General features: G+C 37.9%; 1 protein-coding gene across 1 annotated transcript in view; it reads right to left on the bottom strand.

The window, feature by feature from the left end:
* LOC106470487 (vinculin-like) overlaps nt 1–13,680 on the bottom strand; it is a 100,847-nt gene that overhangs the window by 46,115 nt on the left and 41,052 nt on the right. Inside the window, exon 4 of the mRNA XM_013931047.2 lies at nt 5,076–5,221. Coding sequence (XP_013786501.1) covers nt 5,076–5,221 — 146 coding nt within the window. The remainder of the gene's footprint in view (nt 1–5,075; nt 5,222–13,680) is intronic.

The following is a 13,680-nucleotide window of genomic DNA, read 5'->3' as shown; positions in this document are numbered from 1 at the left end:
ATGTCATGATATGTAAATTAAAAATTGTTATTTTACGGTGATAATCTTGTTTTCTTGTGCCCAATAATGCATAATTTCATTTGATAAACACGTTTAGATTGAATGGTAATTTATAATCAGTCACAAGAACGTCGAATCTAAATCACTTGAAAAAACATGGGGGGTGCTTAACTTTTTTCCAGGTGTATATATATATAAATCAAACAACACAAAAATATCTTTAAAAATATTTAAAAACAGCTCTTTATTACTTTTAATTTAAAAGAAAATTTTGAATGAAAAAAATCTATATTATTATGACTCAAATTTCAAATTATAGCAATGACATGTAAAATTAACTATAAAGAAAATATATACATATTCACATACACACTCATTTCTGAATATTTCTTTAATTATACTGAATGAAAATTTATGTTATTTACATTTTATTGTCACCACTAAAGCTGGGCAAGTAGTAGTATTTGCAAACTGTTTAATGAATCAACTCATCAATTAATTACATTAAAATAATCAATTAGTACAGCATTCCCAACACCATGGTATATGATTCCCCTTCTGCCCTACAAGCAAAAGAAAAAGTTTTTATGGTGATTAATAACGCAATCAAATATAATCACTGACATCTAATGGTTCTTTCTGATACTATATGATAGTATAAAATGTCCTGTTTATTATTTTCTAGAATCCAGATCTAAGACTCGTCTTACAACAGTCGAAAAATAATTAATTTCTGGAAAAAATGAGGAGCCCAGATCCACTAGCCCCTCCATTAGATCCATATCTGCATATAAAACATTAAAGAATAGTTATTAATTTCTGAAGAAAAAAAATTATAAGGGGGAGTAGATCTCCTGGACCCCTCCCCTAATTCAGTGCCTGCTCATACAACAACCGAGAATACAATCATCCAATTAGAAATTAGACATATAAAACAATGTAAAAAACAGTAAGTTACAATGTTTAACACTTAATTAGACTTCTCTTTATTCAGCAGTTCAAAATTAATGACAGTGGCATTAGTAGCTTTGTCATAACAAAGGGTAAGCAAGTTTGGTGGAAATTTGAATCATCATATCACAAGGCACCCCCCCCCCAAATCGCCAGGCAATGCTAATTCAAAGATAAGCAAACAAGAAAAACTAACTACATATTGTAATGCTAAAATGTAGTTACAATACCCCCAGTAGCAGTACATGGATAGCCCATGACATAGCTTTGTGACAATAGTTGATAATATGTTCGACATTAATCAATTTAAAGGTAGTTTCAATTAATCAATTAGTTTCTATGATATTATTCAAAAAAGCTTTACTCGTCACATGCTGTTCTTTCTTTGTAAATTTCATTTAAATATCTAACATACATTTTACCAGCTCACTTCTAGCTTCTATAGAGGTAGCATCTGAAGATTGTTCATGTCTGAAAATTTTTAACACTGTGTTGTAAAAATATTTATAAATGGTTGTTTGGTTGGTTGACAGCCATTTTAAGGCACAAAGGAATGGGGATATTTGCACAAAACAACTGGTAAAAATTTCAAAGGTAAAAGATTATAAAATGTAAAAAGAAATCAAGTTAAAAACTAAACAAAGTTCAAAAAGCAGGTAAAAACATTTAAATAGAACTAAAAAGACCTAAAACAGGCAAAAAGCTAAAAACACAGTCAAGTTGGACGTTGTCACCAACCACAATGACACCGTCCAACATCAGGGGTAAACCTGTAGAAAGTATATGTCAAAAATGGTGCTGCCGCTCATGATCATAACTACGGAACGACAGTAAAATGTGGGCTATTATGACTTGAGTTTCACAAAGGCTACACATTGGAGGGTCAGTACCAGATAAAAGAAAATGATGAGTTATAAACTGTGAACAATGTGTAGCCTAGCCAGGACAGCTTCCTCCTTCTGATCCTTACGTAAACAAGATGGGCAAGGAGCAACAGAAGGTTTGACCTGGAAAAGCTTTTTATGACATTGCTCACCCCAAGTCGACTGCCAAGTGGTGCAAATACAGAACCATAGTCCATATATGGGACAGGCACCAGAGCGAACGGACTTAGCTGAGGTGTCAGCGAGCTCATTCCCGCGAATAAAGGCGTGGCCAGGTATCCAGAAAAAACTGGATGGAAACAGAAGATACAGAAAAATGGGCCAGTTGTTGTTGAATATCAACAAGAACAGGGTGAGAACTTACATTAAGTGATTCCAGGGCTAGTAGAGAGCTAAGAGAGTCAGTGTAAATAGTGCAATCACTGTACTGCATAGCTTCTACATGATCCAGGGCAAGAGAAATGGCATACAACTTGAACACAGAAACTGTAGAGAGGATCCTGTGAGCAACCACCAAGCCACAGCAAACCATGGCAGAGCCCACAGAGTCACCTGATTTTGAACCAACCGTATAAACGGGAACAGAAGAATAGTTCAAAAGATGTTCAGCAAATAGAGGAGATGGTAGTTCCAATTGGGAGTATCCACCTTCATCATATAACTCAAGGAAAAGTCACATTCGAGGATAGTAAAAAGCCATGGTGGAATGGGCTGATCATTGGGAACAGCAATGTCATCCAATGCCATATCCAATTCAGCCAGTTGTGCCTGGATACGAAAACCAAAGGTAGGAATTGCATACTGTCTCTTCTGAAAGAGCAAAGCCCACCAGGTGGGATGCTGTGGTAAGGAATGAAGCTTGGTAGCATACTGCAGAGAAAGTTGCAAACAGCAGAGGAGAAGAAGAGGTTCATGGGACTCAGTGTACAAACTCAGCATGTGCCACCCCTCCATGCACTCATCCATCACACAACCTGTCATTCCAGTAGAAAGAAAACTGCCAAAAGGAGAGAGACATGGAATTATTGGAATTGATCAAGGCCTTAATGTCATCCATATTGGAACAAAAATCTCGACAGTTCCACTGTATCAAAGTGGCCATTTTCACTTTGGTAGAGGAGAACTGGGCAGAGAACCCTTCTGTTTATGACCATGCCATTTTTCTTTACTAAAAGGAGGTCTGACGACCTCCATGGATCCTGTCATTGGTTGAGTGGGCAGATTCCTGTCATTAGGCTGAGAGCATGAATGAATAATCATTCTGCATCTCGATGGCCAAAGAAGATGAACTGGAACAGACACCAAAAGCTGGGGTCAAAGGAGGGGACAGAGATAGGAGTAGATTTGGACTTGTCAACTTGCTTATCTATTGAGGGCAAAAGCCACTTCACATGATGTGAGGAAGCCTCTGACAAAGGCACGTAAAGGTCCATCTGCACTCTCACTGTAGCAGTGAAGCATAGTGCAGCAGCATATGTCTGAGATGGAGTAGGGAGCAATAATATCTGAGCCTCAGAGTAAAAAACATCATTAACAGTTTTAAACACTGTACCTCTTTCTCTTCCACCCATTTAGGGCAACAATGATAGTAAGAAGGGTGGGAACCACTACAATTAATGCAGTGAGGGTCCAGTTGACATTCGTAGGCATCATGGTCTTTGCCACCACAACAAGCACAAGTCCTAGATGTCTTTGAATGTCCAGCAAAGATCTCCAACTTTGCGATGTTCTTCAAATACTTCTCAACAATAACTCCTCATGAGGACTTCAAAGTAGCATAGGGAGTAACCTCAATGGGTATATCCCCAATGGCCCCTCGATTTCAAGAGAAGTTCGCTGTGTTTTGGTGTAGATGATTCCATCAAGATGTCCCAGAATGTAGCTTCTTGACTGACTTTGGAGTGCCAACAAGCCCCTCTTATCTCTTCTGAATAAAAAAAGGGAGACATTTGTCCTAAAACTTTTTCTGACAAGAAATGCAAAATCCAAAAACTAGGTACAGGAGCAAGATGAGTTGAAGATTGATGATCAGAGTCTTCAATGTGCAGAGTTTTTAACTATTCTATTTTTTGGAGGATTTGGGGGATCCATAATAAAAGGAGAATGGTTCAGTGCCCACTGACCCCAGCCACCATGGAGTCCTTCGAGGGGACACACTACAATGCCAAACAAGACACTGCAGCAACGCCAGGGCTTCATGAGCACTATACCCAAACAACAGCATCGGACACACCAAGGCCAACTGTCTACAGGAATGCAAGGCCAAAGTGAGGTGTTGCAGTGCCCCAGACACCACTCAATCACCAGGATCCTCTCCTCCCCTTCACGGGTCACCACGCACAGCAAACACATGGGTGGATGTTCAGATCTTAGAGGAGGTAAACTGAAAATACAGAAACTTCCATGGAAGATCTCCTCACCACATACAGGAATCCACCTTGAGGGGATTTATAAATGAAAGTGTTTTTATAGCTTGGAAATACAGATTATTAAATATCTAAGAACATGCAACTTACAATAACCTGTTCCTACAAGTAGCTTCAACTAGTCACTGTTATATTCAGTGTTATATTATACGTCATAAAGTAATGTTTATTTTTATCAACAAAAATTCAGTAGCTTTAATATAGTTGTCTTGTGAAAGTTTGTTAGGTGAAACTCACAGAATGCTATTAATAATATTTTCAGCTTGTTATAGGCTTTGTATTAATTTGCATATATTATACATTTTCATGTACAACAGTTGAGTAAATGTTTTCACATAAACTGCAAATTCTTTCTTTCAAAAATATAAGACTTTATAAAAAGAAATCTTTAATGATTCTTCTAATTTTCAGTATTTGGAGAAATCATTTACAGCCAGTACTGCTTGTAGTGTCATGTTTCATGAATTCCCATACTTCATGAGATCATCACACTATTTGAATTGTACGAAGTAATATTTGTACATAGAATAGAGAAAAAGAAAGGTTAGATTATTTAGTCTGTAACTGATATTTTCTTTACAACTTAGTTGTGGGTTAATGTTAATAATTTAAATGACTTTTTTATTCCTTTATAAAAAAAAGACAGCTTTATAAGTGAATTATATATTGTATATACTGAGGAATAAAATTATAAAGAATATTTAACTACGGTAATTAGTTTTGAAATTTAAAAATTTCATTAAAAATACAAAAATGTTACATTTTCATATACACTAAACCAAGAAAATACTAAGAATAAAACAAATTATCTGACCTTTACAAACTGAACAAGGTCATCCATCGACTCGATAACTTCAGCTACTGCCAAGTAATCTAAAACTTTCTTGCACTCCCGAATAATTTTTCGCACCTCTGACTCATCAAAACAAAGCAGCAGAGCTGATGTTCCTTGTAGAATACCTTTCATTAAAAGAATGGTATCTTAGTTGTTACAAGAACTATAATCCTCTTCTAAATTTGAAATAATATAAAAAAAGTCCAGATATTGTCATGACCAGGCAGAGCTAAGTTTTAATGAATATAGATATCACTAGGATCATGGCACAGCTAAAAATACTAAACATAAATCTAAGTTTTCTTTTTAAAAAAATATCAAATACAACAGAGCATCCTTGACTTTCCCAAAAAGTACTGATTCAAAGAACAGTTTGTTATATAACAAAAATCAGACATTTTGTTGAGTTTCACTATGTATAAAAACTGGGCAGTTATGAATATTATAGCTATGCAATAATGTTTTGATACCTAGTGTTCATCCTGTCTGACATTTGGACATATTGACCAATATCTCATTAGCTATACTTGCATCTAAAAAAAGAGAAGGTGAACATGTCCAAACTTAAAAGTGCTTAATGTGACACTGGCATTATTAAATATTTGTAGTAATTCCCTTATCTTGTCTGACATAATGCACATAACTAAGTAAAGAATATACATCTCAGGAATATGTGTAAATTACACTGTTTAAGTATGTTTGTGAAATTTTATGAACAAAAAAGCTATGAAAGTTCCATTCCTCATAAAAAAATAATAATGCACTAATGTTTATTAAATTTGAAGTCTACTTATCCAAATATGCTTTATCTCATCTTGGATAACTGGAAGACTAAGCTCTTCATTAACTACAGTGTTACCTTTATACATCTAAATAATGTTGCATGTTGATGTACTTACATACAGGCATTCCTTTTTTTAAAACCAAATTACCCTATCCTTGTATAAAACTACTTATTAAAGGTGCCAGGCCTTACCTAACAACTTCCACATGCATTGATGGATTATAGACCCACAATTATTAAGAAGGAAAATGCAGTGGAGAACCCATTATTCTGATTATATACCTTTCCTACTTTTTACACAAAACAAAAAAACTATGATTAATCAATTAACATAAATGGTGCTACCAACCTACTTATGCAACCCTTGGTTACAACTCTCTATTTAAAAGTTACTTTGAATTCTAAAATATTTTTAATGATACTAATATATTTAGTCGATATTTATTATTCAAATAACTAATTAATTTCACATGGTTCCAATTAGCACTGTGTGAAAAAACATTTTTCACTGTATGCTCAGCTAGTGGCAACTCATTAATTTTCTGATGAGTAAACTGGAATGGATGACAACTGTCTGTTGTAAAAACACAAATGTAGAGGAAAACATTTTGAAAATATTCTGTCTTTCGTATTCCTTAATTTTCTGTTGTTTTTTTAAACTAATTTACATTCATCACATTTAAATTTTTACATGTTTGGTCAAAATACATTACACCACAGTTACATGAAATTTTAAAAATAACACATTTATCCATGAATGAGGTTTTCATTTTTGAGACTATCAGGAAAATTATCAAGTTTAAAATATGGTAAAAAGTTATACAGCACTTAACAGAATCATTTGAACATATGGCAGAAAACCTTAGTACCTACAAGGTGAGTAAACTGTAGAATTTTTAATTTGTTACACAACTTATAAATTCCATCAATGATGTTAACATGAAATCCACAGCCAATAGCAACATGTTTCAAAAACTTAATTATGATTTTAATGCTTCTTTATATGCCTTCTGTGTGCAAAAATTCTATTGCATGCCACAAGCCTTGAACTTTCACATACCCGACAATCAATGTGGTTCACTGCATCTTGCATGTAAAACATCATGCTACAACCCACCATCAGTAGGAGTGTGACACATTCTTCTGATGCATGTGACTCCCTGTATTTGATTCTACCAAACTATCACTTGAAGATTAGGCAGAAAAAGAAGCACCAGTTTTCAGTGAGGAGGAAGGGTGGGATGTGTGTGAGAGAGGTAACTACCTATTGGAAATATATTTTCAGTATAGGAAAATAATAACTTCTTATATGGTACTTTTTCTCCTCTCACTAGTATAGCTAGAATCCCACACTGAACAGGTGGAGGGATTGGTGTAAGGGATAGAAAGAAGTATCCTTCAGAAGCATCCAAAGAACATCTATGAAGTGTGATCCTGGTTGGGAGAGGAACACTCATGGGAGACCACACCACTTTCTTTACCAGGTATACTCTGCACCCAGTGTGGAAATAGGTGTTGCAAATATGGACAGAAAATGGTTGGAGCACAATCAAAAGAGAGAGAAAAATTGGGAGGGTTTGAATCCGAAACACAATATACTGGAATTTCAGTCCCATTGAAGAAAAACTGTAGAAGAACCATCTACAGACAAAAATATGTGGAAAGTTAAAACTGGTGAAGAGTGCCAAGAGGGCATCAGACCGACCATACGCGGCTGGCCAATTCCAGCCCAAACCAAAGGAGCATAGGGAATACAACTTCCGACCCATGGTAGAAGGAAGGTCCACACCGTCTTCACCTCAAGTTGAGTAGAATGGAAGTTTACACTTTTTTTAAACCGATCTATGAAACAGGTCAAATGTTCACAAATCCCCAACCACCCATACATCCGGGAACCCAACATCTGAATGATGGTATGAAGGGATTTGCCAATGTAGTGGGTCACATTAAACCAACTCAATCAGATTGGTACCCCACTGCACACCATCAGCCTCAGGTAGTGAAAACTATCTGAGGTGGAGAGTGAGAGGGAGAACTTTCAGCCCAAACAAGATCATCCCCCAGAAAGGACCATGTGAAAGTTGGAGCACATGTGACACAACATCAACCTCCAGGACCCATCATACAAAGGGGAGATCATGAGGTACAACTACTAAATTGAGTTAGGATGAGGAAACACAACTAACACATGTGTGAGTATTTATGTTGATTGGCTCAGCTCCAATCCAAAACCACTCACTGGGAGCCAACATCCAGTTGATGGTAGGATGAGGGATCCCAATCAGAGGGGTGAACTGCAATGTGACAAATCTACTCCAAAGCAGTATCATCCTTCAGGTCCAACTGCATGGAAGTGGATTACTTCTGTAAAAGATACGTAACTTCACCCTCCAGATAGAACTGCACAGAAGTTGGGCACAACATCAACCTTCAGGACCCACTACATAGGGGTGGAGCTTATTTATGAAAAATATGTGCAACATCATCATCCAGATAGGATCACACAGAAGTTAGAGTGCAATGCCAACCTCCAGGTACCACTGCATGGAATTGGATCACCTCTAGAAAATATATGCAACCTCACTCTCAAGATAGAACTGCACAGAAGTTGGGTGCAACATCAACCTCTGGGACCCACTGCATGGAGATAGAGTGCATGATTGGAGGATTGAATGCTCTCTACACCAGCAAAATACCACTGCTCTACTCTCTACTGAATAGAAGTGGTCACATTCAGGAGGACTCCTCCATGGTCCACCACTCCAGCTGCTCGGAACTGGAAAATGGCAAGAACTCCAATACTACACTAGAAGAACAAGGGGGGAAAAAATGCAGTGGAAAGTCTGGAGGAATGTCAACACCAGAAACAGTGCAACGGATGATGAAGAAAACCCTATATTGAAAAGCAGACCGCCCCTGATTTATTGAATTGAATGGAAGGCTGGGATAGGCAGTTATCCTCTTATGCTTTACCCAGGTAAGTCCATTGGTAAATATGGTCTGGAATAGGCATATTTATAAGCAAATATATCAGGGGGAAACCTACTAGCAGTTTTGTGGAACATCCTATCTGAACAGTGTGCATTTCTGTCCATGGGTATACATCTTGGCTCAACAGTGTGGATTTGAGAATAAAAGGCATACCTGGATAGGCAACGTTCACCACTGAAACCTATAAATAAAAGATAACTTACCCAAACACAGCTACACCCTGGAAAGTAAGAAATAGCTAACCAACAAAGATAGTGGGAGGTGAACATATGAGGTTTAGTCTATATGCTCGACTGAAGAATTTCCTCCAATGGATGACAGAGGTGAGACACCAGGGAAAAGGTAAGGTATCTGATCTGATGCAATGACACTTAGAACATATTCTGGGAAGGAGACAGGGAAGAAAATGCCAAATGAATCAGTTGATGAACCCAATTTATAAGAGTAGAAGAAGAAAGGTCACAGGAATGTTGCCAAGAACTGAAAAGATGGGAATGTGAACCATTGAAGGAGGTTGTACGGGCAATGTAACAATAAAGAGCACATACAGGACATAGAAGTATATCTGGATCAGACCAGTAATAAAGGTGGAAATGGATAGAAGTGAAATCAGTGAAAAGAAAGAATATGGCTCATGAGCCAATGATGTTTTGGGCAGAAAAGATTGATCCAGATAAAGGAGAACAAATGTGGAATGGAACAAAGTACATGAAATGTTGATGGCAAATATATCAGACGAATGACACCCACATGCTAAAATGAGTAGGAAATAAGTCTTATGGGACAGGTGAAACATGGAACATCATGATAAAGGTTCAAAAGGAGGGAGTGTAAGGCAGTGAAGAACAATATTGAGATTCTAAACTGGAAGATCTGCTCGATGAGGAGGTCTACTAATCCAGAAGGAATGCAATAAAAGAGAGATGGCAGGGGAGGAAAACATCAAATGGTACCAGGAAAAATGGAAGGAGTTTGATAACCAGCTATAAAAAGACAGAAGCCCCATGATCGAACAGTCAAGTGAGGAAATCTGTTAGATGAGGTACAGTGGGCTGAGACAGAGAAAACCCCTACTCAACAATTAAAGCCAGAAGATTTTCCATTTACGTTGATAAACCTCAAGAGAGGAAGGTCAAGTAGCCTGTGCTTCAATGGGAGTGACACACTTAGACAATCAAGATCTCATTGCCAGGAACCTGATAAATGCTATCCACAAAGTTGGAGGGTGTGAAGGGCAGGATGAAGGACCAGTGATTGAGACTAATGAAGTAGGAATGGAATGGTAGTTTGGAGTTGAATGAGATGAGGAAACCAAGGTTGAACTAGCCAGTAAGAAGCAATCTGAAGGACCTGACAAAGAGTGGCATGGATGATTGAAATCACCCTGGCAAGGATTTTGATGGGAGGGTAAATATAAAAGTAGCGGTTTGTCTAGTATTGACTGAGAGCATCCACAACCAGGTCCTGTGGATAAGTAATTGGAAACCAAAAAAAAGGTAATTTGGTTTTAAGGAAAGTGCTAAAAGCATCCAGATGAACAGTACCTCACAGCTTGCATAGCCACATGAAAACCTAAGGGTCGAGAGACCATTCTGTACGATAAATCTGGTTGGGTCTTGAAAAATGATATGCAATGACTTTAAAAACACCCTTACTGTGACACACAATGTAGACTTATCTGCAGTGTGTGAGCTCAATAAAGGAGTTCTAATGTTTGACCAGAAAGGGAACAGGTGCACCCTTTGTGACTGATATAGGCCACAACACTAGAATTGTCTGAATGGATCATGATGTGTCAGTTCCATACCAGAGGAAGCAATTGATCCAAAGCACGTTGTACTGCCAGAAGCTCATAGATGTGGATATGGTATGACTTTTTCATCTGAGACCATTATCTGGAAGCCTCTTGCTGATTGACCAATGTCTCCAAACCTTGGAAAGAAGCATCTGTGAACAGATGCAAATCCATGAGGTGGAGGAAGCAGTTGTCCTTGTTCAACCACCAATACAGATCACCAGTAAGGGAAGGAAGAAGGGTAATTGGGGAATCCAAAGGATCTTGAGCATGATTTCATTGGTTGTGCAGATTCCACTGAAGAGAACATAATGTACGACCCAAGGAGATAAGGGCTTCCATAGAAGCCCATGTCCCCAACAGCAATATAACCTTGCATGCAGAAATAGAGGGAGGAGCAAGTGCATGGAGAACTGAAAGCTCCATCAAACAAAGACAAAGTGGAGAAGGTTGGGCTCAACTGATGTGGATGTTAAAAAATACACCCAAGTGGATATTAGGTAAGCAAAAGGAAAGACTTCTCCAACTTGAGAATCCACCCAACACCAGTTGTTTCTGTCAGTAGCAGATGTGTATGTTAAAAAGATTTTAATCTGGAATGAGTTAACAGGAGCCAGTCGTCCATGTAGTAGAGTATATGCATGCAGAAGTTGAACAAAGGCTCTGACCACCCAACAAAATAAATACGGTGCCAAAGCAAGCCAAAGATGCAAGACACAAAACTGATACACAACCCCATAGTGGACAAACCAAAGAGACTGTTTGAACTGATGAGAAATAGGAATATAGAGATAAGCCTTTGAGGCATCTAACTTGGTTAACCACAGTAGTGGAAAAAAATCCCACCTCAGTGTGAGAAAGGACTCCATGGTAAAGCAGGGAATTGGTGAGGTGGGACAGATCGATCACAGCCTGTCAGTCCTTGGTTTTCTGGGGGATGACAAAAAAAAGTCAGGAGTAAAAACCTGAGGAAGGCTAGCTAAGAGGTTCAATAGCTCTCTGTGATAGAAAGATATGCTGAGCTTTGAGTAGATGATGACTGTTAGCAGGATCCTGAGGTAAAGGAACGTATATTGGAATGGAGACAATGGAGGTGGGAAAAAACTGGTTGTGAAGATTGGTAGTGAATTCCTGCCATAGGAATGTAAAATTGGCCAAATGCACCTGCACTGGAACAGAACCCATCTGATAATCACCAAAACTGCTGATGGTGAGACACAAAGAAGTGTCGAACTTCTAGTGGTAGAAACTGGTAAAGAATGGTGGAGGAGGAGAAACAGTTATGAGAGAGGGCACTGGATCAGAATGAGACAAACAACCAACCAAAGATAGAAGGGTCCAATGTTGTCTCCCAGATTCCTCAGATGATTCCAAAGACTCAGGAGTATCCCCAAACACAGACTGATGGAGAAAAGAAGCCATCCATAAGTTCTGAAGATAAGTGGAAGGCATACAAACCTATGACAAGAAATATCCCTCCCAATAAGATCCCAACAGCAAAGAAACCACATGTGATGGGATAGAGCTAAGGATGATAATCTTGCCAATGAGGGAAATAATATTCCCACAAAACCCCTCAGGGGATCAGTGGGGTGTTTCAAAAAGGAGGTGTATCGTGAACAAGAACTAGGAGAGCTGTAAGGGTAAGACAAAAGCATGAAAATTGGGCATGGGAGAAATAGATTGGATTTTAAGGGTCAGCTCCTATCCTGACAAAAGTGACTACAACTGCTGGGAGTTGAGAAATGGTTGATCAGCCTGATTATAAACCAAAGCATAATGATCAGAAACCCGTGAAGGGCAAAGCATGCTAGCACAAGACCTCAACTGAGAAACAAAATGCTCAATATGAATCCTAATGTTCAGGGGAAGGAGGGAAAACAAGGTATTCTAACAATGAGGTGTCATGAATCAAGGAAATAACATGATCATAGAAAGTCAGTAAAACCAATAAAACGGAACACCTGAAAAATCATATCCAAAAAGGCTGTGTTAGGCCTGAAAGATTCTACATAAGAGGCATGGGAAGGCACAGCATGGTTAGGTGGAGGAAAAAGGCTGTAAAAATCCTCCTCGTCATGAATAGGTTCATACGATTCAGAAGGAACCCAACACTGTTGGGAGAAGAAGGCTGACTCATATAATGATCAATCTCCCCATGAATGATAGCCGAAAAATCCTCAGTCGAGAACCCCGACCTGAAACCTGTGTAAAATCTGAAATCAGGATTCATCTGAAAATGTGAAGAATTCAAAAAAGGAGAAAAAAAATTGATAAACAAAGGTAAGTTATCATGGCAAAATACTACAGAAAACCAACTGTAGCAAAAGAATAATTAAGTTAAATCACTACTTCCCATAAATAATAAATGAACATGTGAATAGAGCACAACTGAAAAACGTATGCACTAGATCATTCCCTAACGAGAAATGATAGTTTGGTAGAATTCAATAGAGGGAATCACATGCATCAGGAGCGTGTGTCACACTCCTTCTAGTGAAATGTTATCGGATGATGATTTACATGCAGGACATATTGAACAATGTTGATTGTGGAGTACCTGGGAGTTCAGGGCTTGTGGCATGCAAAAACATTTTAGCCTATAGAGGGCAGCATTGTACAATAATAGATATAGATGTTAGCAGAGGTAAGGTACTGTATCAGAATTTATTGTTAGAATATTTTCTTGGTTGAGTAATTCACTGTTAAGAATTCATCAGATTTCACTAAGAAAATTAGCTTAATAACATCAAACCCTTTAGCATATTTAGATGTGGTTTCCTTATTTAACAATGTTTCATTAGAAGAAGCCCTAGAAATGTTTTGATCATAGATTTGCAGTCAGTAAGAAGTTTACAACATTAGAAATACAGCATGTAATAAATTTAACTCATTGTGTGTCAACAACATACATTTTTAAGATTTATAATGTTTTAAACTCTTTAAGCACGGGCTCAGTCCCTGGAATCAACCTCATAACCATTTTGTGCTTGTTATACTTTTCATGCTATAAC

The sequence above is a fragment of the Limulus polyphemus genome, unplaced genomic scaffold (genome assembly GCF_000517525.1).
Source record: "Limulus polyphemus unplaced genomic scaffold, Limulus_polyphemus-2.1.2 Scaffold4034, whole genome shotgun sequence".
Lineage (NCBI taxonomy): Eukaryota > Metazoa > Arthropoda > Merostomata > Xiphosura > Limulidae > Limulus > Limulus polyphemus.
Note: the sequence above shows the minus strand (reverse complement) of the source record. Positions and strands in the feature narration are given on the sequence as shown.